Source organism: Oryctolagus cuniculus, chromosome 13 (assembly GCF_964237555.1).
Source record: "Oryctolagus cuniculus chromosome 13, mOryCun1.1, whole genome shotgun sequence".
Taxonomy (NCBI): Eukaryota; Metazoa; Chordata; class Mammalia; order Lagomorpha; family Leporidae; genus Oryctolagus; species Oryctolagus cuniculus.
In genome coordinates, this window is record NC_091444.1 from 59,907,818 (window position 1) to 59,933,385 (window position 25,568).

Genomic DNA, 25,568 nt, shown 5'->3' on the forward strand with positions numbered 1-25,568 from the left:
GAGTGTTGAGTCAATTCAAATAGCCCACATGAGTTCTCCAGGAAATAATTTTACCTTCTGTCCTGGAATATATACATGACAGGCTAAAGTGATGACCTTACTTCTCCTAGCTCTCTGTTACTCAATAGTTCTCATTTTCAGACTGTACAGCAGATGTAGAATATCAACAAAAATGATCTTTATGTTTGCTTTTAAAATGGAAATTACTCATTTTAAAAGAGCCATTCAACTTTTTACTATATATTCCACTTTTTTCATTCTACAGTTAAGAATACACAAATACTTAGATTGAAGGAATAGGTTAATTTTTTTGTATTCATATGGGAACAAATTTTATGAACTTACCGTCAGCATATCATCACATTTCATATCTGGGGTATCACCATCTTCACTTTTATTGTAGAATTTTCGGAAAAAATTGAATGCCACCACCGTATATAGGTAAACAACAACAGCTAATAAGCCAACAGTTAATACAAGCTGGAAAGCAATGTGACATCAAACACATAATTAGAAATAAAGGACATATGATTGAGATATTTGACATTAGTATGGGAGAGTGTGTGATAGTGAGAACAAGGCTGCATCTACTGACTAGAAGCTAATGGATTATATAACCTCATTATTTCCTACTGTTCTTAACCCGCCCAGGGATAAATTTAATATTCTATTAATTTTATCAAGTTGTCAGACTATTTCTTGCAAAACAACTACTCAATAAATTGATAAATGCATAGTGTAGAATATAAATGAATTGTTATAAAGACTCATCTCTAGACTGAATTAACAATATTAACAAACCACTCAAAATATTCATTTTTATATTATCTAAATACTTGGTGGTAGATACTACATGAAGTACTTTCCTTAAAATTATTTATTTTAGAGGAATAGAGTGAGGGAGACAGGGGAGCAGAGAGAGAGATCTCCCATCTTCTGGTTTAATCCACAAATTCCTGCAATAGCTTGGTCTGGGCTAGGCAGAAGCTGGGAGCCAGAACTCAATCTGGATCTTCCATGTGGGTTGCAAGGATTCAGCTACTTGAGACATCAACTGCTGCCACGTACAATATGCTTACCATCAGGCAGTTGAAACCTCAAGTGTACAAAAACTAGAACCCACACACTCTGGTATGAGAATGATTTGCAGGCATCCCAAGCAGTGCCTTAAATGTGAGGCCAAATGCCCACCCTATGAGGTCTATTTTCTGTAAATAATTTACATTCATCATATAACTCATATCAATTTTTTATGGTAGTAAGTAGGTTCATAAATCATTTTTTCTTTTCAACCACATCCTAGAACTAGACAGAAGTTTGTACTACTTTTGAAACCTGGGAACACACAATTTTTCAGACATGTAATCTAAATATTTGCAAACATAAAACTGAGAAGACTTGCTTTGTATACATAAAACAATGATTAGAGTGAAAAACATCAAGCTAATACCAACAATATTTCTGAAGACGAGTTTTCTCAATGTATAATTAAATGTGACAATTTGAAAGGTCTTCTCTTAGTTTTATATATTAAATTTTAATTTCAAGCTCTAACTATTTTTATATACAGACATACGTGGTAATTCAAAATGGTCATGGATAATGAAATTAAAAGGCACATTTTTGGTGCAAAAATTTTTTTGAAATCCATACATAGCTTTTTTATAATATGCATTTCCATGAACTTTTTGAAGACTCCTCATACACATGTATTTCAAAATTTCTGGCACCAAAATAAATTTATATTTATATTATATTTCCCATGAACTTTTACAAGACCATATTTGATAGACTATGTATATGATATGTTAAAAATTCAACCTTTACCAAGTTGCTGAAATATATTTCTGGTTATATCACAGAAATTTTAAGCATATTAAAATGCATTATTTTTACATGAGTTTTTTCTAAACCACACACGCCTATGTCCTTGACAGCAACTGTATATACCTATTGTCTTGATAAATCACTTTACAATTCTCTGGAGAAACATGTTATCATAATAGAGGGATCAATCAATTTCTATAAATTAAGTGTAATGCCACTACATTTCTGCATGTTTGAGGACTAGAAAGCTCTCTCTATTTCTGTAAATGATAATTTTATGCTTCAAAAAGAAAAGCTCAGAAATTGATTAAAAGTAGTGCCAGACTTGGTATGTAGAATCACACAATAGATTCAGCCTCTCCAGTCCTTTACATATACCAGGAGCTCACACACAATATACCAATGGACTGATGAAAGAGCACAGAAGACTTTCGTCATGCCTTTCATAGTCACAGTAAGAACCAAGAGTTGTAAGTAGGAACCATGTGCCAGAATTTAGAAACTGCTAATTGTCATAAAGTGAATTTTACTTTGAACACAATTCAAGTTTTCTGGAGTGGTGTTATTTAAACCGTGTTGGACTGAAAGACTCTGACAAAGAAGGTCTTTGTGTATCCAAATAACTAACAGATGGTGTTACCACCCAGCAGACACAAAAATTGCAAATGAACTAATAAATGTAGGCTTCCTAGGTATGACAAGTTTTAACATTATAATGGGGTTCTGTCAGAATTTAAGTTGATTACCTGGATCTAGACTGTTTTCCTTCAATCAGTATGACCTGGTCAAATATGAAACCTCTTACTTTTTGTCACTTATTTAAAAGTAGAGAAAAGAGTACCTTAATATCCAGTTTTAAAAATATCACAAGTTGAATTGTAGTATCTTACATTTTACTGCTAATAACTGTGTAATACTACTTCAAGGTGACACAACTTATTTTGGCTTCCCATTGTGTCAAATGGGGCCAACACTGTACTGGGAACAATATAATAACTAATTTTCTGAGTGCCTAATTTTTGCCAGAGGCTATTACTTTTCATAAAAATATGATAAGGTAAACATTTTTACTATTTTCATTTCAAGAAACACTGACATCGGGATTTAGAAAGTTTAATTAATTTATCCAAGGTCACACAACTTCTTGGTCAAGCCAAGAAACTCCAGGAGAATCTAAAACCACTGATTCCTGTGGTTTAGAAGGAAAAAGGTGCAGACCTCCTTTTCAAATGCAATCTTTAAAACTGTACGTTGATATTTGAGGGTTGGTTTTATTTGGGTTGGCTGTATTTGTTCTTTTTTAGCTTCTGTAATGGGGGAAAAAGACAAATGTTTACCTGTTTGCCATTGTGAGTTACTGATGACAAGATGGTTCTTAACGTTTTGAATCCCATAGCGATGTCAAGAAGATGTGCAGCAAAAAAAAAGTTGTTATAGTGTCCAAGAATGGACATGGTCATATACCAGGCCAGGTAGAGGAAGGACTATGGAGACAAAACAGGAGGACAGCACATCAAATCACAGAACACATGCCTACCATCAAAAATTGCTCTGGTTTCACTCTATTATAACCACTCCATAAACTTACAAATCTAATTAGGATGTGTATTTGTCTGTTCTTTGAGTATATTTTTATTTAGTTTGCTCTAAAAGGTTTGATACTACTTCTTCCTTTAAAGCAGAGTGACTTCACAGCTGAAATAATGTGTTAGATGAACTAAGGGAGATATGTGCTCAAGGTACTTCAGAATAACAAAGAAAATTTTTAAAAAGTAGATTTTTGTGTATTATCAGGTTGCAGTTCACTGAACACCAACGATGTTTGGATCTTCTGCATGAATGTGATTTCATCAGTACAAAGCACTGGAAGTCAGAAACATAGGCCAGGTGAATGGAATTAGAAACAGCACCACATCTGGGTGTGTGTTCCTATCCAGGTGTGTGTTCCTATACCACAGAGAGAATAGTAGTAAAGGTGTTCAAGGAATTGGTAATTGAGTGTCTCATCACTTATATACTTGACCTATTCCAACAAAATTTTGTGTTCAGGGGGAAAAAAAGGAGATGTATTTATCCCCCAGAGAGAAAAATTTGTTGACTTCTACTTGACAGTAGAGTTCCTCAACCTTATAGCTATTAATATTTTAGACCAGATAACTCTTTGTTGGGGGGTGCTGCCTGCACACTATAAGATGCTTGCTCAGCAGCATCCATCAGCCACCAACAGCATTATCATGTGCTACTTGCAACAACAAAAGATGTCTCCAGACAATGACAAAGGTTATGTGGAGGGGGTGGAGGAGGTGGGGGGTGGGAGCAGAATTGCCTGATTGAGAATCCTTGTTCTACAGTCAACCAAAGAACAAACCAACATTCCCTTCCCCATTGGACAAGGGATGGGATTTGGTGGGGAGTAGTGGAGGAGAGGGAAGACAATGAATTTGCCATGGGACATTCAGATGATGGCATCTAGCAAGATGTTGAGAAATGCAAACGCTGACGAGATAAGACATGTTTGTGAGCCCAAGATGAGCAAGACCTGCTGACAAGCTAAGCCAAGGGTGCATCCACAGATTGCACATAAATGCTTCCTAGTTAAACTTGAGTATAGCATAAAACCAAACATTTTAGCATTAGTATGTCCCAGATATTTCATGGGGCATGCTTATACTAAAATTATTTATTGTGGCTCTATGAAACCTCAGTTCAACTAGGAATAATATATTTCATCTGGTCACCCTGTTTCAGAGAGAAACTGTACTATTGAAGACTGAGTATGTGCTGAGAGATGACAGGCCAAACAGAAGCCATGAAACTGCAGGTGGATGAAAACCGAGTAAGTTATTGGAAAGATGCCTGAAGTTGATTCTTCAGGATCTCTCCATGTCCAAATTCTCTGCAACACAGGAAAAGTGCACAGAAGGTGAACTTCATGGACATGCTAAACCTGGGCAAAAGTGGGCCTGCAAGGATTGTGGTGTGCAGGATGGTCATTAGCAGGAAGAAGCCAATGTGGATGGGTTACTTTGAAAGGAGACAACCAACTGGAGCCACGGCTAAGACTGGTTCCTTTTTGTTCAGGAGATTTGTTTCCATTATTAGACAACAGGTTAGTTGCAAAATAGAGTCCTAACAGTGTTTGGCTCTAAAATATACTGACAAGACATGAGTTTGAGCCATTAGGGAGGGTCCTTTAAGATACTCAATGTTCTGGGCTCATGACAGAGTGAGGCAGGTAGGAGACAGAGTAGAATTTGCAAAGTGTCAAAGGTTTTTAAATAGAAGAATGGCACTAAAGTTCACCATACAGTCAGTGTGAAAATTAAAGAATGAAATCTTCAGAGAGTTGTTAGCTTTAAGTAATACGAGAGGTATTCAAAAAGTTTGTGAAAAATGCATATTACAAAAATTACAAATGTTTGCATTTCAAACATTTCGCATGAAAATAATTTGTCTTTCAATTCCAATTTCCATGAACTTTTTGAAGTACCTTCACATACATACTTGAACATTGTTTTTATTTTCTAGAGGTTCTTTGATAAAAAGAAGGCTCAATCAAGAAAAAAAATATCTAAAGTACTGAATATGAGTGAAATATAATTTAAAAAATTATTTACAAATTTCTTTAAAAAATCTATAAACTTTGAAGTATGCCATTGCTCAAGAAAAATGAATAAAAACGCACAAGATTTTGCATTGGCATTTTTTGTCGTATAAACATATGCTCGTTTTACTCTTTCAGCTTTTGAAAGAAATGGGTTGAGAGATGGGCCGATTAATCTTACTCTTCTATGGGTCTCTCTCAGATAAGTTTATATTAAATGAACTGATATTTGAGTAACTTTTTAGTTAGCTGTCCTTCTATCCACAGAAATCCAACAGATTCTTCTAATCCAAGTGTATTTTCTTTTGTGGTAATAAAGTAGACTTACATTATCAGTGAAAACAACTCCTAGTTTCCACATCTGATATTTCACATCAATAGAGTTTAATCTGGAATAACAAAAGAAAAAAAGAGAGAGAGAGAAATTTGTAGACATGCACACATCAAAGGCTGTTGGCATTCATTTTCTATGCGGTAAGACTGGACACCTTCCCAGGAGACTAGTTCTATAACTATAAGAACATACATCCTCCTTTCTCTTTATACATTCTGATTAACAAAAGAAAAATGCTGATCCTTGTGACTAATCAGAATTTTTGTTCAACTCAACAGATGCATATTGCTTGCTTAAGAATTCCAGGGACTGACTCCGGGGAAATGGCTGGAATCACAAGAACTAATGATCACCTATGATCTATGATCAGGAACTATGACCACCAGCTTTAAACAGTCATCTGATATTGGAAATCTGCTTCACAATCAGCTAAACTCACTGTCTCCTCTACCTTCCCTCCAACTCCCAGCCATCTTTTAGAAATGCTCTTGATACCTAGCAAGGTGGCAGAAGCATTTTGAGTCAGTTTCCCTTTCCCCCAAAATTACTAGCCTTTAAAATAAACCTTTTTTCTTGCCTTTACTCTTGTCTTCACTAGATTGGCTGTTCAGCTCCAGCAACCTGGGATTAATATTTTTTCTACATTAATTCCACAGCTGGTGCTGGGGAAGAAACTGAGAGTTTGCTCTGACAACATATTCCAGAGTTTTGAGATGATTTTTAGAGGGATTTGGAAAATGAAATAAAACACTGTAACTTTTGTCATCTGTTATTTAAGAATAGTCCTTTGTTTTTTACTTTTCCCTTTCCCACATTACGTATAAGTGAAAATCACTACCATATAATGACATTTACTCCTGGAAACTGTCCTAAATTAACCAACGTATGTACATGATAAGTTTCCTCAATAATATTCATTATATCTTTGTAATTGCATTCCAACATAATAATTTTCTGGTTTAACTAATAATAAAGACTTGCATAAATATATGTATTTATTCTGCAACTATAATTATTCTATCAATGAAAGGGCTTTTTCATTTTATTTTTATATCCTTTTATTTTCAGAAAACTCATTTGCTCTGTTTTTTTTTTTTTTTTTTTCATCCAAGCAGGAATTTAATCCTTCCCTTTGGTTCTCACAGCATTTTGTAGACACTCTCCTTCACTATCATTTCCCACCGGATCTGTAGTTGAGGTGTTAGGATATGAATGCATGCGTCCACATAGCTCTCTCACCAGCCTGTGAACTCCTTTGTGCCAAGGATACTATCTCTCACAACATTAAGTGTATCTCAATAAATATATATTGAATGAATAAATCTTACTATAAATATTCATGACCTTTTCATATTAAAATGCAAATTCTTATTCTCATTTTTCAGACTGTGCCATTGATTTATGAGTTAGAAATGATGATAATATTGTCAGCCTTTCCAGTATGCTATTTCCAGGAATTTGATACAATAGAATAACTAGTAATATGAGGGGCTGCACTGTGTCATAACCGGTAAAACTGCTGCCCACAGTGCCAGCATCCCATATGGGCACTGGTTCAAGTCCTAGCTGCTCCACTTCCAATCCAGCTCTCTGCTATGGCCTGGGAAACCAGTAGATGACAACCCAAGTCCTTGGGTCTCTGCACCTATGTGAGAGAGCCAGGAGAAGTTCCTGGCTTCAGATCAGCCCAGGTCTGGGTGTTGGGGCCATTTGGGGAGTGAACCAGCAGATAGAAGATCTCTCTCTCTCTCTCTCTCTTTGCCTCTGCCTCTCTGTAACTCTGCCTTTCAAATAAATAAATAATCTAAAAATATTGGATATGTGTATACTTCAAACTGTTTATGGAAAATGGATTTAAAAAATAAATATTTTGGTGAAGAAAAGTTTTAAAATTCATGAAATATATGGGTATAGTATAATCACTGTGTTATATTCCAAAGGGTCTCTAGACTTAATACTTTAGTATTTAATTGATTCTCTAATTGTTCTTTTAATTAGGTCAATCTTAAATTGCAAGTGCTAGGATAAGCAGTTGCTAATCGAAATTAATTTCCTGGGAAGTTTTTCATCTAAGGATTAAATTTTCATACGTCAGCTCAGGATTTTTTTTTTAAGTAAATAAAGTTGCCTTGAGGTATAATTAATTTTATTCTTACAGGAAACTACTGAAAAATTCCATGAATTCTAACAATAGGTTCCAATATAAGAATAATTTTTTTTTCTAAAAAAAAAAGGAAGAGTTGAAAAAAATAAACAGGGCAATATGAATGATAGTCTAATTATTTTCCATGAAAGCAACCTAAAGCAAAATAAAAACACTAATAAATGCCACATTCATTTCTTGATACTCTGGTAGGGGTCAAACTTACAAATATTTATTATGGAAAACATTAGAAAATTTCCCCAATTTAAAAATTGTTCAAAGTAAAACACAATCTAAAACATTCCTTCCATTTCTTCAGACTTTTCCTAGAGTCATAAGCATGACGACAGAAAATGCACAATTCAGTAAAACTATGTAATTCTGTATTGCTAATCAAGGATCTGAAAGTGTTCATGGAACTTAGCCTGCTTCATCTCCTATACAGTGACACAGTCTTTAAATGCCACATTTGTTTTTCCAAAGTACCTGTCATTATTTCCTATCTAGTTACCTACCAACTAAATGTACATTATTTTGAAAGGCCAAAGTAGTTCTAACAAGTTTTCAGATACATAAAATGTTATGATCAATGAGATACACCAGTCAAAATATCTTTTAAATGTTGTTAATATATTTCCTTAAGACAAAAGAGCACTGTGCTACACAACCATAAATATGCATATTTTTGAAGTAATCATCACATCCCTAATTGACGGAGACCATAAATACACAGATAAAGGCTGACATGTTTTTATGGAAAAGTAACATAAATACATTTTTTCCAAAATCACTGAGTGGTTACAATAATTACATTTTTCAAAGCATGTCTGCTTTACATTTATTCCAGAAATATGTATGTCTACTTGTCCTATGCATAAATAAGTGTGAGAGATTTGACCTCAGGTTAGTTCAATTCAACAGATTTACTTATTTACTTCCTTCCAGTCATAATACTACTCCATGTAAGTACTCTAAGTGGTGCTTTATTTTTAAAATAAATTTTCCACGCAATAATGTGATAGTAAAATATTTTTGGCTTACTAAGTCTCTGCTACTTAAAATAATAATTATATTCATAGGATATCAACTTTAAACATTTTTAATAGAAGTGCTACATAGTTTCCTTTTTCAATGCATAAAAGTTAACTTTTTTCAAATAAGAAGCGTCAGCAAACAGTTTCATATTGTGCTTTTGCTTATGTTTTACTTTGACCTAAGGGGCATTTAAGGACAGAAAAGGGAAATTAAAATCAAGAATGAGAACATTCCTTACTTTCTCTGCTGTATGTAAGTAACAAAAAGGCATTTTCAAGCATTAATAGAAAAAATCTAAAGACTGCATAGCTCCAACACCCAGACTGTGAAAGCAGGTCTTTTGTACACAGGCTGCTCTCCTCAACTGCTTACTCCCCTGGCTCAAGAAAAGGAAATCACTGCACTAGGAAGTTCAGAAATGCATTAATTTCAAGGCAAATCTGTAGGACACAGCAGACGTAACACTCACACAGCTGATAAAGAGCTGTCTTTCTTTGGTTTCTTCTTTTCTCTGGCATCACTGAAGTCCAGCGCTGCTTTGTCCATGCCCAGTAACTCACTGATTCTATCTCTGCCATAGAACTCTCCATATTTATCCATAACCTGGGGGTCAGGGGAAAAGAATTTTGTTGGCTTCAACCATAAAGTCACATCATTTATGTGGTGATACACATCTGATTATTATAAACAAACATGCAATTATTTTTACACTTATAGTTTATTTGCATAAAGATCACTCGCAAATCTAGTTTCTAACTCATCTTCTGTGATCACACTGCTTAAGATCTATTTTATTTGAAAGTCAGGGAGACAGAGACAGACAGAGATCTTTTATCATGGATTGCTCCTCGAATGCCTGCAATAGCCTAGACCTGGGCCAGGCCAAGGCCAGGAGCCTTGAATTCAATCCTTGTCTCCCACATGAGTGGCAGAGACACAATTTGTTGAGCTGCTACTTCCCAGTGTGCAGCATCAGCAGAAAGCTGGGAATGAAAGTGGCATCGGAATTCAAACCCACTGACTAGCATATGGGATGCAGGTATGCAGGGGTCCCAAGTGATGTCTTAACCACTGAGTGCAATGCCCACCCTTGGTTTTTTAAATAATAACTAAGGAATAAGATTTCTCATTCAGAAGAGGGGAGTAAACAAAGAATCATGCTGGACTGAAATAAAAGGGTAAGTGGGAGGAAATAGAAAGTGACCTCTTAGAAATTCAGATTTTGCTCCAGGAATTATGCTTTATTCCATGTGACTATCACAAACTATGAAAGCTTCATATTGTGTGTGTCCCATTCTATACACAAAGAAACTGTTTTAGAAAACCTAAGTAAGCTGTTCAAGGTTGCTAAACTTAACAAGAGATGAGGTCAGGCTATCTGGCAATGCCTATGTCCCCATCCGAGGGTCTTCTGCTTAGACCCCTGAATGCCACAAGACAGGACATCACAGGACTGGCCTCTGCTCCATGGTATTGATTTCAGTCATGCAAATCTGTAATCACAATCTTCCATCTTTCCGCTTTACTCACCTTAATTGAGTCTAGCAATTCTTCAATTAACACCTGGTCTTGCAGACCTGCTACCATTCATCCCTGTCCTCATGTCCTCATTTTAGTTCTTTTCTAGTATGAATGGCATGTCCATCATTAGAATCATTTCTTAACAACCCCTCATGCTTCACTGTCCATCTCTCTTATATTTGCCCGGCCTACTCATTTGTCATGTTTTACGATCAGTGCTTTGATGTGATTCACAAGGCAGCCTTGAGCTCAGGACATCCATCCTGTGAGACAGCTCCTCTTATCCTAAAGTTCACATACCACAGGAGTCCCACACAATGAAAATGGAGGGATCAGGAAAGTAATGAAAGAAAAGCAAGAGGAGAGAAAAAGGGAAAAAAGAAGTTAAAAACAAGGGATAGGGTTAGCACTGTGGTGGCTGCAATGCCAGCACCCCATATGGGTGGCAGTTTGAGTCCTGGATGCTCCACTTCTGATCCAGCTCCTTGCTAATGCGCCTGAGAAAGGCATGGAAGATGGCCCAAGTGATTTCACCCTGAACTCACGTGGGAAACCTGAAAGAAGCTCCTGGCTTCATCCTGGCCCAGCCTTGGCTGTTGAGGCCATTTGGGGAGAGAACCAGCAGATGGAAGATCTTTCTCTCTGTCTCTCTATATATAACTCTGCCTTTCAGATAAGTAAACAAATCTTTGTTTAAAAACAGAAAAGCAAGGGATGAGGCAAGTAGGAGAGGCAGGAGGGGAAGATACAGAATGAGAGAATAAAAGATTAGATGAAAAAATAAATAGATAAATGGAAAAAATTGCTGCTCCACTTCTGATATTACTTTATTATAAATATATAATCACTTATATCTTTATTCCATTAAATAATCAATAGGAATACAATATCAAGATTATCTATTTAGAATTGTCTTATAATAATTCCTTCCAAGATGTTGTCTAATTTGGGTATATTCCTATGCACTAGCACAATGCTACTCAAAATGCAGGTCACAAGAAGATAGAAAAATGTACACCCTTCCCAAAACAATCAACACATTTATTACTTCTTTTACTTCTAAAGGGTTAGACACATACACAAGCAGGGCCTTCAAATGTCCATGGAAGATGCAAATTATTTTTTAATTACATTTTTCAATATTTCTGAATACTCCTTCTTTATGTGTATATAAGTAAAATCATTGTACTTAACAACACAGCTTTAAACTCTTGTTGTAAGCTCTGTATCTCTCACCAGACTGATGACAAAGCATTTTTGTCAGCCAGTGGCCAACTACTTTTTGGAACCAAAGGGAAAAATGTACATTTTATTCATCAGGTCATTCACTCTGGATGGAATATATTGGCACTAAAATTCACTGTGAAATGGCGTGCAGATCAAATCAGTTTGGCAATTAAACTGCTCAAGGAATAAGTAAGGGGCTACACAATAATGACGACAGCATTTTACAATATACGGGCATTGTCATAGGCATGAATTCAAGCAAAATGGGATCCACATTAAAATGCTATGAAGCAAGTATGGTAGAGTTAGTCTTCAACATTCAGGTCTGAGCTCTCAAAAGCAGAGCTTTAGTAGGTGACATAGTTGATGGCTGAATTTCTTTTTATGTTCTTTCTATCATTTGTTGATGGAGTTACCATCAGAAAAATAAAACTTAAAAAACTTTAAAGTTCCATAAAGTAAATAAAATCCAGCCTTTGTCATATAATCTTTCCAGTACTAGTCATTTATCAACTGTCTTATCAGAGAACAGCCTCTAGCCAACTAAGGTTATTCAAATACTATCAAAGAGAATTCTTACCGATTCTTAATATTACAAACTGAATTAGAGAAAGGAGTAGCTGTGGCAATGCTATGAATTTTGGAGCTGCTGAGTCTGGATTATTTTATGTGCTAGTCTTGAAATTCTATTCAATTTTGTTGCTCTTTTGAAATGACATTAACAAACAGATAAAGTGCACCTCAATACCTCATTCTACATCTAAAGAACATTAAACTCAGATTTGAATTGCATCTTCAGAAAAAATAGAGAATCTATTCCATCTAAGAAGTATTACCTTTCTTTTAACAAATTTGTCCCAGTAATTGTTAGGAAATGACCTAAAAGATACAAAAGCATAGACATAAGACATTATTTTTCAAAAAGATAAATAATAACAATTCATGAGGAAACAAAGAATAATTAAAATAATATGTAAACACACACCCTGCCACACACACATTAAAGTACAATGAATTAATATTATATAATTCTTCTACATCAAATGAATATGAGTATTTTAAATGTTAATATATAAATATATACACATGTAAATCACAAAAAAAGATTATGGGCTCATACTTTAGTGGACAATAATGAGAGCATATTTATTAAAAGTAGTGTTGTTACATTTGTTATTTGTCAAATGTAGATCTGTCAATCATCTTGAAAAATTAAAGTATCTGGAAATCTATCACTTTCCTATGAAGTAAGAAAACAGTCTCATTCCAAACAGCTATGTTCAAAAAACTTTGAGTATGGCACAAAACCATGATTTTGGCATCCAATATACAGAGTTTACTTAAAGGGCCTGACTTGAATTGATCCAATATTCATGAGTAGAATTCTTGAACAAAGCATTAAGCATTTAGAATAAACTTGCACAATGCATAAATAAATCCTCCCTTTTTGAAAATTAAGAACCAACTACAAAGGATAACTTTTTAAGAATAAATTTTAAAAACTAGTCAAAATAAAAAGGCATTTCACGTCTGAGCAGTGCAAGCAATTCAAAAAATATTGTGTAAGTGGTGGGCGTCACAGCACGATGGACTAAGCTGCCACCCGGAACACTCGTATGCTGTATCAGAGTACCTGATTCAAGTCCCAGATACTCCGCACTTTCCATCCAGTTTCCTGCCAATGTGCCTGGGAGGCAGCGGTTGATGACTCAAGAACTTGGGTTCTGGCCACCCATATGGGAGACCTGGATGGCTCCTGGCTTCAGCCAGGTCCAGTTTGTGCTATTGAAGGTATTCTGGGAATAAACCAGTGGATAGAAGATATCTTTTTCTTGTGTTCTCCCTCTCTTTCACTCTACCTTTCAAATAAATAAATCTTTAAAAATATATAGTGTATCAGTAATTCTCTTTATGGTAGAATATTTTGTGATGTATTTTTACCTGGAACAGCAGTTAGTAATTTGGGTCTCAACCTTAAAGGTTAAGTAATTAATGTACTGAAAAAGTATTTGTTTCTCTCTCCTACATTTTATATCATAACATTTAGCTAGTTTATGTCAGACTGTCTGAAGGTACCAGCTGAAATTTCCTAACTCAGATACATTAAAAATATGGAATCCAATATTTCTGTCTTCAATGCTATAACTCTTTCCTTAATGAATAATTTTTGCTTCCTATGCTTTTGGATGAGATAACTCTGCTCTGCAGGTTGCGAGCCTCCTGCTACACACTTCCCTGAACACTGAGTAATGGATGTGAAGTTCCATCAGGGCTTTGGAAATGGACTAAAAGCCATTTTTGATTAAGGAATTCAGAACACAGGGGGCAAAATTGAGGGCATCCATTAGGAGACTGATGGTGCTTAGTCTTTTGATTTTTTTTCTCTGAATATATAACTATTATTCATGTTACTTCTGACAAAGCTGCAGGAACACCTGCATAGTATTTTTTTATGTCTTGAAATTTCTGAGCACAGAAGTGTCTCATGCAATTCTTTACTCACTGTGTGTTGATTACAAGTCTATCCCACTGGCCTTTAATATCATCTTCTGAAGGTTGTTCTGTAATATAAAGCCCATCAAATTCCAATTTTCGTGCTACTTCCTTTTCTCGCTTAAAAATAACCAATGGAACCTATAGGTGAAAAATAAACATGTTAAAATTAGTTTAGATTTATTGGCAGCTCCTATAGTTTCTATTTTTAAAAAACAGCTTTTACAAATAAATATTTCCTATGCATTTCCATGGAGATAAAAATTAAGTGCAAATGAATTAGTTATATTCAGACAGAAAATCACATCTAAAATATTTCAGGAAAAAAACCAAGAAGATAGAATGGATACTATATAATTTGGCCTATGTTTATTAAGCAAATAGTAGCTCTTAGATAATTGTACTAATGAAATAATTCTAAAAAAATAAAGAGAAAAATATTACGCTGGATTGTTTTTCATATATATGTATATGTATATTCTCACCTGAATGGATGCAATAAAATTTAAAACTCTTACTAATGTTCCACAGTCAATGTTACTAACAGATCCAGAGTTTTATTAGAAATATTATTAATAATCTTGTGCTCAGCATGTCCAAATACTCTTCAGAGAAGTTTTAATTTCAACATCAGCAAAAATCTTCATCAGTTTGCCAAAACCATATCCAACCACATCAATTCTCTTTTCATATGGACAGCTTTTATCCAGACAGAGATACACGACAGATGTAAGGCATTCTAAAAGTATCTAGGAAGTTTCATTTTCAAGGTGGGGAAAGAATGGGAAGAATTTCTGAAGAAAACCTCACAGTCTAGCTTTTTATACTGAACCCTGATTATTTCAAAGTCTCCTTGCGGCTTCACAACTGGAGGCAGAAGAGAGTGAAATATGTGCATTAGAGTGAAAAGGTTTCTTGCTAGAGAAAGAATTTTTGCACAGATAATGTTCAGCCCTGAGCACTCAGAGAGACTATCTTTAGTTCTACCCACAAAATTATATTTTTCTCTTGGCACAGCTTTAGGGATACAGATGCATTACTTTCTGAGTGAAGTGTAACAATTGTGAAGCATTTCTACCAAGGATGGCAATAAATGCCCAATAACAGAACAATCAAAATGACTTACAGGTATTTCTTTAAGTCCAGACACACTACAGTATCACCATAAGACAGTGGTTTGGTAAGCTTACTTCTTTGGGCTCAGTTATAGGTGAAATTGTCTACTATGTGCATAATTATCAATATGTTAAAGAAAGCTATCAGGTCATTCCTTTTCCTGGGGGAGCCTGAAACCAAAGACTGGTCAAGGTAGATGTATAAAATTCAGGTTCTCAAGCTCCAGGCCAGGTCAACCTAGAAGGGATATCCCAGATTTAGAGATGGAGGCCTCTGGTTACTCTCTGTGGTGTGTTCATCATAGCCCATCCTGCTTCTTCCCCTTGTCCTCAGGTGTGTTCATGGGACATTCCCAAATAAACACTGTGCATGTAATTTCCATCTTACAAATAGCATCCTTAGAAGCCCAAACTGAATCACACACACTCCCTTCCACCTCCCCCACCCCCAACAGTTGGTATCCTGATGCTTTACTATCTTACTTTTTTTTTTTTTTTTTACAGGCAGAGTAGACAGGGAGAGAGAGAGACAGAGAGAAAGGCCTTCCTTCTGTTGGTTCACCCCCCAAATGGCCGGTACGGCCAGCGCGTTGCACCACTCCAAAGCCAGAAGCCAGGTGCTTCCTCCTGGTCTCCCAAGTGGGTGCAGGGCCCAAGCACTTGGGCCATCCTCCACTGTCCTCCCAGGCCACAGCAGAGAGCTGGACTGGAAGAGGAGCAACCAGGACAGAATCTGGCGCTCCAATTGGGACTAGAACCTGGGGTGCTGGCGCTGCAGGTGGAGGATTAGCCTAGTGAGCCACGGTGCTGGCCTACTATCTTACTTTTAAGCAGTAGTATCCAATGATGCAGAAGAAAGAAATGACTGTGTGGAGAATTGCTAAGATACGCAAAGTGGGCTCCATGTAGCCACTGCTCTCTTCCAGGACATAGTGAACAGCGATGATCCTATGTGAGCTGCTGTCCAGGCTGGTGGTAACTTTGGCATTTTCACTTGTACTTCGAGAGGGGAGCTCCTTTCCTTCAACCACAGAAGAAGTGGAAACCTGATTCAAGCCATTTAAAGTACAGTCAGTTTGCAGCATTTAGGTCATCATCACAAATAAAACAGCTTTTTAAGCCATTAGTTGGATATGAAGTCACTGCATCACGAAAAGACTTAAAAAGCAAAGGCTAAACAGATTACTTTTCAGAAAACAAAAGCAAATAAGGAATACACATTTAAAATGCATTCTCATCCAACCAAGAATATAAGGATTCCAACACATGCAGGAAAAAATTAGATGGCTAAGCTGTCTTCTCAAATTATCCAAAGAATTTCAGGTACTATAAGCATGCCATACCTAGAAGTAGTAAAGAGTAAGATATTCAGCCAAAACTGATGGGAGATACTGAGTAAACTCTCTGCAAAGCAATCACTCTTCAGCTGAGGCATTTCTCACTTTAGTTTTCAGAAACACGTCTATCTTGCCTTCCTAGCTAAAAACCATGTGCCTAGACTTCAGGTATAAGATTTAGATGTGTTCACTAGTAGATAGGTGAAATCTTTATATTCATTTCAGACTACTTGTAGTTGTATACTGGCTATTAAAACACTAATTCGTACGTACCTTATAAAAGAGCAAGATGAAATTGATTGCAAATGCGACAAATAAGGCTAACATTCTCATGTTGTAAAAGTTGCGAGCAAAATAGTTCTGAAGGTGAAAAAAATTATGAAAAGGTCACTGAATCAAGAGACGTGAAATTTGCAGACAATTTCAATAAAGCATTCATTCATTCATCCCTAGCTACTGATTGAGAGCCTACCACATCTTTGGCACCACTCCTGGTGCTGGAGACAACACGGGGAAGGAGGAAATTTCTGTCATCACAGAGGAGACAAATGACAAAGAAGCACACACATAAAACACATAGTTTCAGGGAACGCTAAATTGTTATAAAGGAAATTAATCAGCTCGATGACTTAGGGAGTGGGGGTACTGTTTCAGTAAGTGGCCCATGAGGATTTATTTCAGGAGGGGACATTCAAGCAGAAGCCTGAATGGAATAGAGGAGCAAGTCCAGCCACGCCTGGGGGAAGAGTATTATCAGAAACAGGAGTAGCAAGGGCAGAGGTCCTAGGTTAAGAGTGAGGCTGGTGTGTTTGAGGATGTGGGAAGCAAATGCAGACAAAGGAGAGCAGGAGGGGATGAAGTTAGATAGGTGACCAAGGGTCAGGGTTTTGTAGGCTTCTGATCAAACTTTGTGTTGTTTTTTAAAGTGAATGCCTTAGTTTGTGATATCTTCGGCCACACTACCTGGATGAGGGCTGCCCTCACTACTTTCTGGTTGTGAAATGTGGACAGATGGCTTGGTCCCTCCTACAGCACCACTTTCCTCATCTACAAGGTGGGGATAACAACAGAATCTACCGCACAGGCTTGTTTTGCAGATTAAATGAGTTAATATAGAGAAATATAGCTGTTAATCTTATTATAATAATAATTTCATCTCACACATATAGAATTCAATAACACTGTTATTATTTTATTCTAAGTAGGATTGGAGCTTTTGAAAGACTTAATGGTATTACAGAAAGGTTACCACAGCTACTGTGTGGAAACTAGAAAACAGGGGTCAAGAGTGGAAGCAAGGGGACCAGTTAGAAAGTTCTTTTAGGACCGCACAAAGAGGGGATGTTGAGGGTGATAGCAGAGTTGTGGTGGCAGCCATGGAGATGGCAAAAACTAGAAGGAAGAGTTGAGAATTACTGTTGGATTACATTTCATGTGAGAGAGAAAGAGAGGACTCAAAGATGACAACTTCTGGATTTTAGGGTCTGGTCGGTACAATTTACTGAGCTAGAATAAAAAAGCAGAACAATCTAGAAGAAGAAGTGGGTTTAAGGAAATAAACTATGGCAGAAATCGAGCATTTAACATTAAGGAGGTGATAGCTATAAAGTAACATGCTTTAACATCATGAAGCCATATCAAAATGATAAGACCTCTCATTATCCCCATCCTGTACATTCCCCATCTTGGATGATGTCATTTCCCCACACAGGACTCTTACTGCCACAGCTTGGTGGTCCAGTGCTGGCCAGCACACCCGCACAGGGTCAGCCACATTGTTTCTCTGCAGAAGAGGGAACCAGGTCACACGGGCTGAATTAGCCTGAGTAATCCTGGTTACCTGAGCCAGATAGTCACAAGACTTGGGGACAGGGGACCTGTGGTGGCCTGATAGGACTATGATTAGCCATGTGCATGCAAATTGCTGAGCAGAGAAAGTCAGATTGCAGAGAGAAGCAGGAAAATGGAGTAGCTGTACAGAGACAAAAGAACATGCAAACCCTACAACAGAGAGATGGAAGAAAAACCTCAATTACTTGGCTTATACAACTGTAAGTAAACATATGCTTCAGAAATCCACCATGGCTATTGCAGGGTATTGTGGAGTCCATGTAACTTTTAACCATCTATAACATGGCTACCTCTACAGCCATGGAAATGATGATGGTGTATCAAACTCATGACTACCTGGAGTTATACATAAAACACTTAAGTTCAGTGTACTGTATGCTAAACAAGACAAGGAAGATACAAGATGGTTTAAGAAAACGTAGCTAAAACTACATTAATTAAAACATATTTGTATAAGCTATAAAATATATAATACATAAAATGTGTATATACATGTTTATAAATAAATATTTGGAATACATAATTATCAAGCAGAATCCATTTGTTGAAAATTCAAGTTCTACAGTAACAGAATTTCTTAAACGGTTTATTTTGATCTTCCAAGTACTGCAAAACAATAAATATGACTTTGTCTTTCAAATGGCTTCATTATGAGGGGTGTTGTTCTTAATTTGTAGGTCTGATATTACTGGTCAGTATGTAGGTTGATTCTATGCACTCATTTCCTATACTTTTCTTTCTCTAGAATAGCAATAATGTTATACACACATATTTATATAGGGCCTTTCAACAACAGTTTTAAGACTTCCAATGGAAAACATCAGACTAGTAGTAGTTCTTTACATTGTTTATTTTCCAAATAAAAAGTATATGTATTACTAATCTGGAGAACACTTCAACAAAATATATAGTCACTACATAAAAAAAGCTGACTTCTCTCTTGCATTCATTCATTTCTCTTTTACATATCTTTATCTAAAGAAAATGTTCTCATCAATAGAAAGTTGGCTCACTGAGTTAATATTTTTATGATCAGATATTTAATAAAAGGGTAATGTTATAGAAACATTGATTAATCCAGTTATGGAAATTACTGTGAAATACTTGTACCCTAGGAGGCATGATTTGCTTTAATATATTACAGGGAAGACATCAGCATATGTTTATTTAAGTGCCCTCAAGTCTTTGTGGAAAGACATTAGGAGCAAAGTACTGACAATCAAATAGCTTCAGGTACCGTGAATATGTGTAGGGTTCATGGTTTGACAACGTAAAGAAAAGGACCAGAGGCAATCACTATTAAAAATAAATACGAATGTGGGCAGAGAAAACATACAGTTGGTCCTCCATAGGCACAGATTCAACTAACTGTGGATCAGAAATAAATTTTTAAGTGACATTTGTACTGAATGCATACAGACTTCCCTTCCTGTCATTCCCTAAACAACATAGCATAGCAACTATTTATATAGCATTTATATTACATTGGATATTATAAGTAACGGAGAGGTGAATTAAAGTAACAAGAGGATGTATTTGGTTCACATATAAATATTATGTCATTTTATCCACAGGACATGAGCAGCCACAGACAGACTGACGTCTGCAGGGACTCCTGGAACCCATCTCTTTCAATACCAAGGAATGACTGTAAATTCAGACTTAATATGTTCCCTGATTGCCAGCCAAAGGAAGGTCAATGAATATTTACTAAGCCTGAATTATTCTTGTCTTATAATATATCAGTAACAAGATTCATTCTAAAACATCTTACTAGAAGTTTCTGTTGATATGCTATGATTTTCTTCCAGAATGCTGACTCTGGAACTTCTGGTTCTCCATATCTATGTGTGTGGAGCTGCCTCAACTTTTGTTTACCCTTGTCTTCCTTGACTTTCTCTTCTTTTTCTCCATCTTCTCCCCTGTGAAGACAAATGAATGAAATCCAAGCTATCCAGAAACAAAGGAACTAACCAGGTGTTAAGTAAAATGACACAAGTGAACAAAGCGAACAAACATTTTAGAACACAGTATCATTTTTAATACTAATCTCTATTCAGATAAATGGTCATATTTTGAATTTTAAAATAAGAGGTAGGACTTCCTGCTGGTCACAGCTCCCTGTAGATGGATAAATTCTGGGAAGGTCAAATCTAGCGGGAAGCTGACAGGCTTGAAGAATCTTAACCTCTACATGTAGCAGACTCATGTCTAATTGGGCAATAAAGATATTTAATTGGAAAGAGAACAACAAAGAATTTATTTGTAATGATTTTCCAACACATTTGTATTTTATGATTTTTATGAATTAAGATTTAAAACTCAGGGGCTGGCATTGTGGTATAGAAGGTAAAGCTGTCACCTGACACCTGGCATCCCATATGAGTGCTGGTTTGCATCGTGGCTTCTCCACTTCTGATTCATCTCCTGCTAATAGCCTAGGAAAAGCAGTGGAAGATGGCCCAAGTGGTTGGGCCCCTGGACCCACATGGGAGACTTGGAAGAACCTTCCGGCACCTGGCTTTGGCCAGACCCAGCCCAAGTCAAGACAGCCATCTGGGGAGTGAACCAACAGATGGAAGATCTCTCTCTGTCTCTTTCTAAATGTGTATCTAACTCTGAATTTCAAATAAATAAATAAAATCTTTTAAAAAAGATTTAAAACTCAGAGGATTATACTTTATCTTTTTACATGTATAAAGTATATCCACATACTAATATATTTATATGTGAATTAACTTAGTTGTATTAACTAAATACAATATATTAATTTAACATAATTGTTATATTGTTATATTAATTGTAGATGATAATAGAACTAAAAGCATTGAAATGTGATACATAAAAACCTCTAAATGCAAAATATCAATTCTTCATGAAAGTGAAGTCATACATCTCACCAAACACACACACACACAAAGGTTATACTTAATCTTAACCCAATAAAGGTTATACTTAATCTTAACCCAGTGTGGTATATCTAATCTTCTTTTTAACTTTAAAGAAGTGACATTGAAATGCCTGCTCTGCCCTGTTACATATGCCTACTTTTTACTCTGATAGTTACTTTGATGGCCACTATAAAGATCCAACAAAGCCTCACTTCAAAGAATACACAATGAAAACAGGCCAAAGAAAATAACAAAAAGAGATGAAAAATAGAATGCCAGGTGAAAATAGCACTACAGCCACCAAAAATTTCATTTGATTCTCAAATTTTTCAAAAAATATATGTAAAGCTTTATAAATGTGGAGAAATATAGAAGTCTCAATGATTAACCTACAGCCAGTGTTATGAATTATCCATTTTCATTGCTTCATATCCAGCTGTTAATTCTTTATTGCTACATGTATATGTATTTGTGCTCCAAAGCACCAGGGAGTTGTTTAAAAATCAACTTCCTTAGTGCCACACTAGTCCTGCTGGGTCAGATTCTCTGGGGTGAGGCCCAGGAATCTGTGTTTCTAGAAAACTCTTCAGGTGATTTTCATGCCTTGGAACCAAGCTTTAAGGAATGTCATTCCATAAACCTATGCAACCACAACTGCATTTGGAATGTTGACTTCCTACCTTCTTTACAAGGACAAAAATGCAAGTGTGATTTTCAAGACAGAACTTCATCAGTCGGTAATCCTGTGAGGAGCATTGCACAGAATCTAAAGCTGAGGGGAAGTCACATAGATAAAATCATGGTGAAAGGAGGAGGAGGTGACAGGAATGGCAGATGCGGCACCTGCCACAGACTGAGGTCTTTGCCACCAGCACCTCTCCTCTGAGTTAGCAGGCTATGCAATATGACAGTCTCCACTACAGCTCCCAGACATAGAGTACAGGGAAAAAGACTTAGTGAAACAAAGCAAAGGGAACAGAAACCACACATACTCTGCTTTCTCAGGTTCCGATTTGGTTTCTTCTTTTTCTTCCTTTTCTTCCTCTTTTGTCTTCTGTTCCTTGAATGGGTCAATGGGGAGGAAAAAGCAGGATTACACGTCACCACTGAATGGTTTGAGAGAGCCAGGTGACCACGGGCCAAATGATAACCTAACCAGGACAGCTCCCCATGTATGTTGAGATAAAACCAGCATGCATGCTTCTCATCTCACCTGCCCAAACACGCTCCCCTTCTGCACCCTCAGCTACTGCACCGGCAGTAAGTACAAACTTTCTGGGTTCTTTTCCTCTTTTCAGAAATACTCTTCTGTACTCGGTCCATCTACTCGCACCTTACTCTTCCTCAAGGCCATTTCAATTCTCACCTACACCTAGTACAGATGCTCCTCGACTTACTATGAAGTTACATCCCAAAAAGGTGCAAATCTCCTAAAAAATGCATTTAGTCTAAGTACACTTACGTCAACCAAACAGCCTAACTCAGCAACACCGGACACTGCAGAGAGTGGGCTGTCTACCCTTGTGAGTTCAGGGCTTCCCGGGAGCTGCTGCCGCCACCCGGCTTCACAACAGCATTGTGCTGCCTATCACTAGCCTGGGAGAAGATCAGGACTCCCAATTCTACTAAATACACATTCCCCCCTTACAATCAGAGAGTCAAAACACCACAAAATGAACCATCCTAAGTTGGGGGCTGCCTGTATTGTAAACCATGTTGGCTTTTCCATTTTCTCAACACAGGCAACCCTAAGCGAGGACTGCCTAGAGTATTTAACAGTTCATACTTTTCTTTCTTTGTGTACATTAGTTGTGTCTTCCTAATGAACTACTGAAGGAAATCTGAAAGCAGTGACCACAACTTGGCTTTACTTTCCCCACAATCCCCAGAAATGTCACCCACATGGCAATTGCCTAACAGGTGATTACGAGTGACACTTAACCCTTACACCTTCCTAGTTTAAGGTAATTTAATAACTTGCAAAGAATCTTCAAAAGGCTAACTTGGCCTGCCAAAAAGCCATTTCTCTTTGAAAATGCAAATATTTTCTGTACCCAGCTGAAGTCCAGAGAGAGAGAGAGCTGCTGCAACTTCGAGAAAAGTTACCTGAAACTTTTCTTGTTCCTCAGGAATGAGGACGGGGTTGCTCATGAGATCACTAAGGCCAGCGTTGGGGTTATGAGGAATGAGCTTGTACTGTCCCCCTTCTCTCTTCAGATCCAAGCCAAATATGTCGGAGAGAAGGTCGCTTTCCTCCGTCAGCTCCTTCAGGTCTGTGAGGTCTTCCGAGGGCAGGGTGGTCTCCATGGGCTTCCTCTCCCCTTCCTCTCCATCTCCCCTCACCTCATCCTGAGTGGGGTCCGGCATGTTGGCTAAGAGTTCTGCAACTTTGATCTTCTTAGCACCTTCGACAAGGCTCCCTCCCAGCAGAAGGCTACACACGATGCGGAAAAAGCCTCTGAAGACGCTGGCCACGAAGTGCAGGAGGGTCATGAAAATGCTCCAGTACGAGGAAAAGAAGGCCGTGACCATGTCCTTCACGGTCATCTTCTTCATCTTCTTCATCTGTTTCTTCAGGCTCTTCAGACTGAGCATTCGCATCAGGGTCAAGATGTTGTACCTGAGCGCAAACAGGGCTGACCTGACCGTCAGCACCGAAAAGAAGCCCATCTTGGGCCCCTGCTCTTCCGGTCTCTCCTTCTCACTTTCTTCTTTGTTCGCTGATCTCTCGTTCAAATCCGACTCTGAGATCTGAGCCGCCAGCTGCATTTCAAATATCGTGTCCTCACAGAAGTTAACGAAGAGTTCCATCTTCTCTTTTTCTCCTCCCTCATTGACCACATCAAATATGAACTGTCTTTTAGACTCTTTGACCTGAGGCTTCTCCCACTGCGTTCGGCTGGACTCGCTGATTTCAAAGTAAACCCTCTCGATGCGTTTGGCGCTTCCCATGATCTCAATGCGGCCCAGAAAGGGCTGGAAGTAGTTCAGTACACTCTCTGCCAGTTCTAGGAAAGTCTGCAGCCGCGTGTCGTTGGGCATGTGTTCCGAGAGATTGGTCAGCAGAACAGCCACGTTGAAGCCGATGTCCTTGGCGGGTTCGTGGAACCTTTTGACAAACTCCTCGTAGTCAAGGGTTTCATTCTCATCTGTCTCCGCACAGGACAAGAGGAACTCGGTTTCAGATTGTGTGTAGTGCTTATGACTCTCCATGGCTTTGTGGAAGTCCCTCTTGGAAATGATTCCCTTACCGTCGGGGTCATATTCTTTGAATGTGTCAGAAGAGGTCAAATCCTTTAGTTTTAAGAACATGTCAAAGAATTTGAGAATCATCTCCACGTTATTGGAAGATTCCACGAGCATGTCAACCATCTGTTTGCCAATTGTTCCATTAACAACGTTACCTGGTAGTAAAGAAGTGGCATTTTTTCAAAATGAACCTCCTTAAAACCAATGTTCACACAGAAAGTTACAATACAGGTCTTTTGTAACACCTGAATCAAGGATATCTTCCAATATATGCATCCTTGGCAAAAGTTGGATAATTAGTTATAAAGTATAGGTTTTTTAAAAGGGTTACCTTTAAAAAAAAAAGGGTAATTTGACACATATAAAACAATATTGCAGGCCAGCGCTGCAGCTCACTAGGCTAATCCTCTGCCTGTGGTGCCGGCACCCTGGGTTCTAGTCCCAGTTGGGGCACCAGATTCTGTCCCAGTTGCTTCTCTTCCAGTCCAGCTCTCTGCTGTGGTCCAGGAAGGCAGTGGAGGATGGCCCAAGTGCTTGGGCCCTGCACCCGCATGGGAGACCAGAAGCACCTGGCTCCTGGCTTTGGAATGGCACAGCACGCTGGCCGTAGCAACCATCTGGGGGGTGAACCAACAGAAGGAAGACCTTTCTCTCTGTCTCTCTCTCTGTCTAACTCTGCATGTCAAAAAAAAAAAAAAAACAATATTGCAATAAAAGCTCATGTTTCTTTCTTCAAAGTTATCAAATAAGCAATATGCTCAAGATAAAGAAAACTGGGCAAAAAGCTAGGCAATTCGAGCTCTGGTTAACAAAAAAAGTGAACATTTGTATAACCCTTAATGGTTGAAATCATAGAAAACATGAGATTTAATGTACGTATGTCTGTAAGGCAGATACTTTTTACAAATTCTGATTTTACAAATGATGACATGGAGGCTTAA

The 25,568-nt window shown here is 37.4% G+C and overlaps 1 protein-coding gene across 1 annotated transcript in view; it reads right to left on the bottom strand.

Moving 5' to 3' along the window:
* RYR2 (ryanodine receptor 2) overlaps nucleotides 1-25,568 on the bottom strand; it is a gene marked incomplete at its 5' end in the record, with an annotated part of 557,937 nt that overhangs the window by 17,771 nt on the left and 514,598 nt on the right. The window contains 11 exon segments of the mRNA NM_001082757.1: nucleotides 346-480; nucleotides 3,165-3,311; nucleotides 5,760-5,820; nucleotides 9,413-9,546; nucleotides 12,528-12,570; nucleotides 14,195-14,325; nucleotides 16,124-16,345; nucleotides 16,910-16,996; nucleotides 20,262-20,409; nucleotides 22,371-22,438; nucleotides 23,485-24,782. Of these exon segments, the coding sequence (NP_001076226.1) occupies nucleotides 346-480; nucleotides 3,165-3,311; nucleotides 5,760-5,820; nucleotides 9,413-9,546; nucleotides 12,528-12,570; nucleotides 14,195-14,325; nucleotides 16,124-16,345; nucleotides 16,910-16,996; nucleotides 20,262-20,409; nucleotides 22,371-22,438; nucleotides 23,485-24,782 (2,474 nt within the window).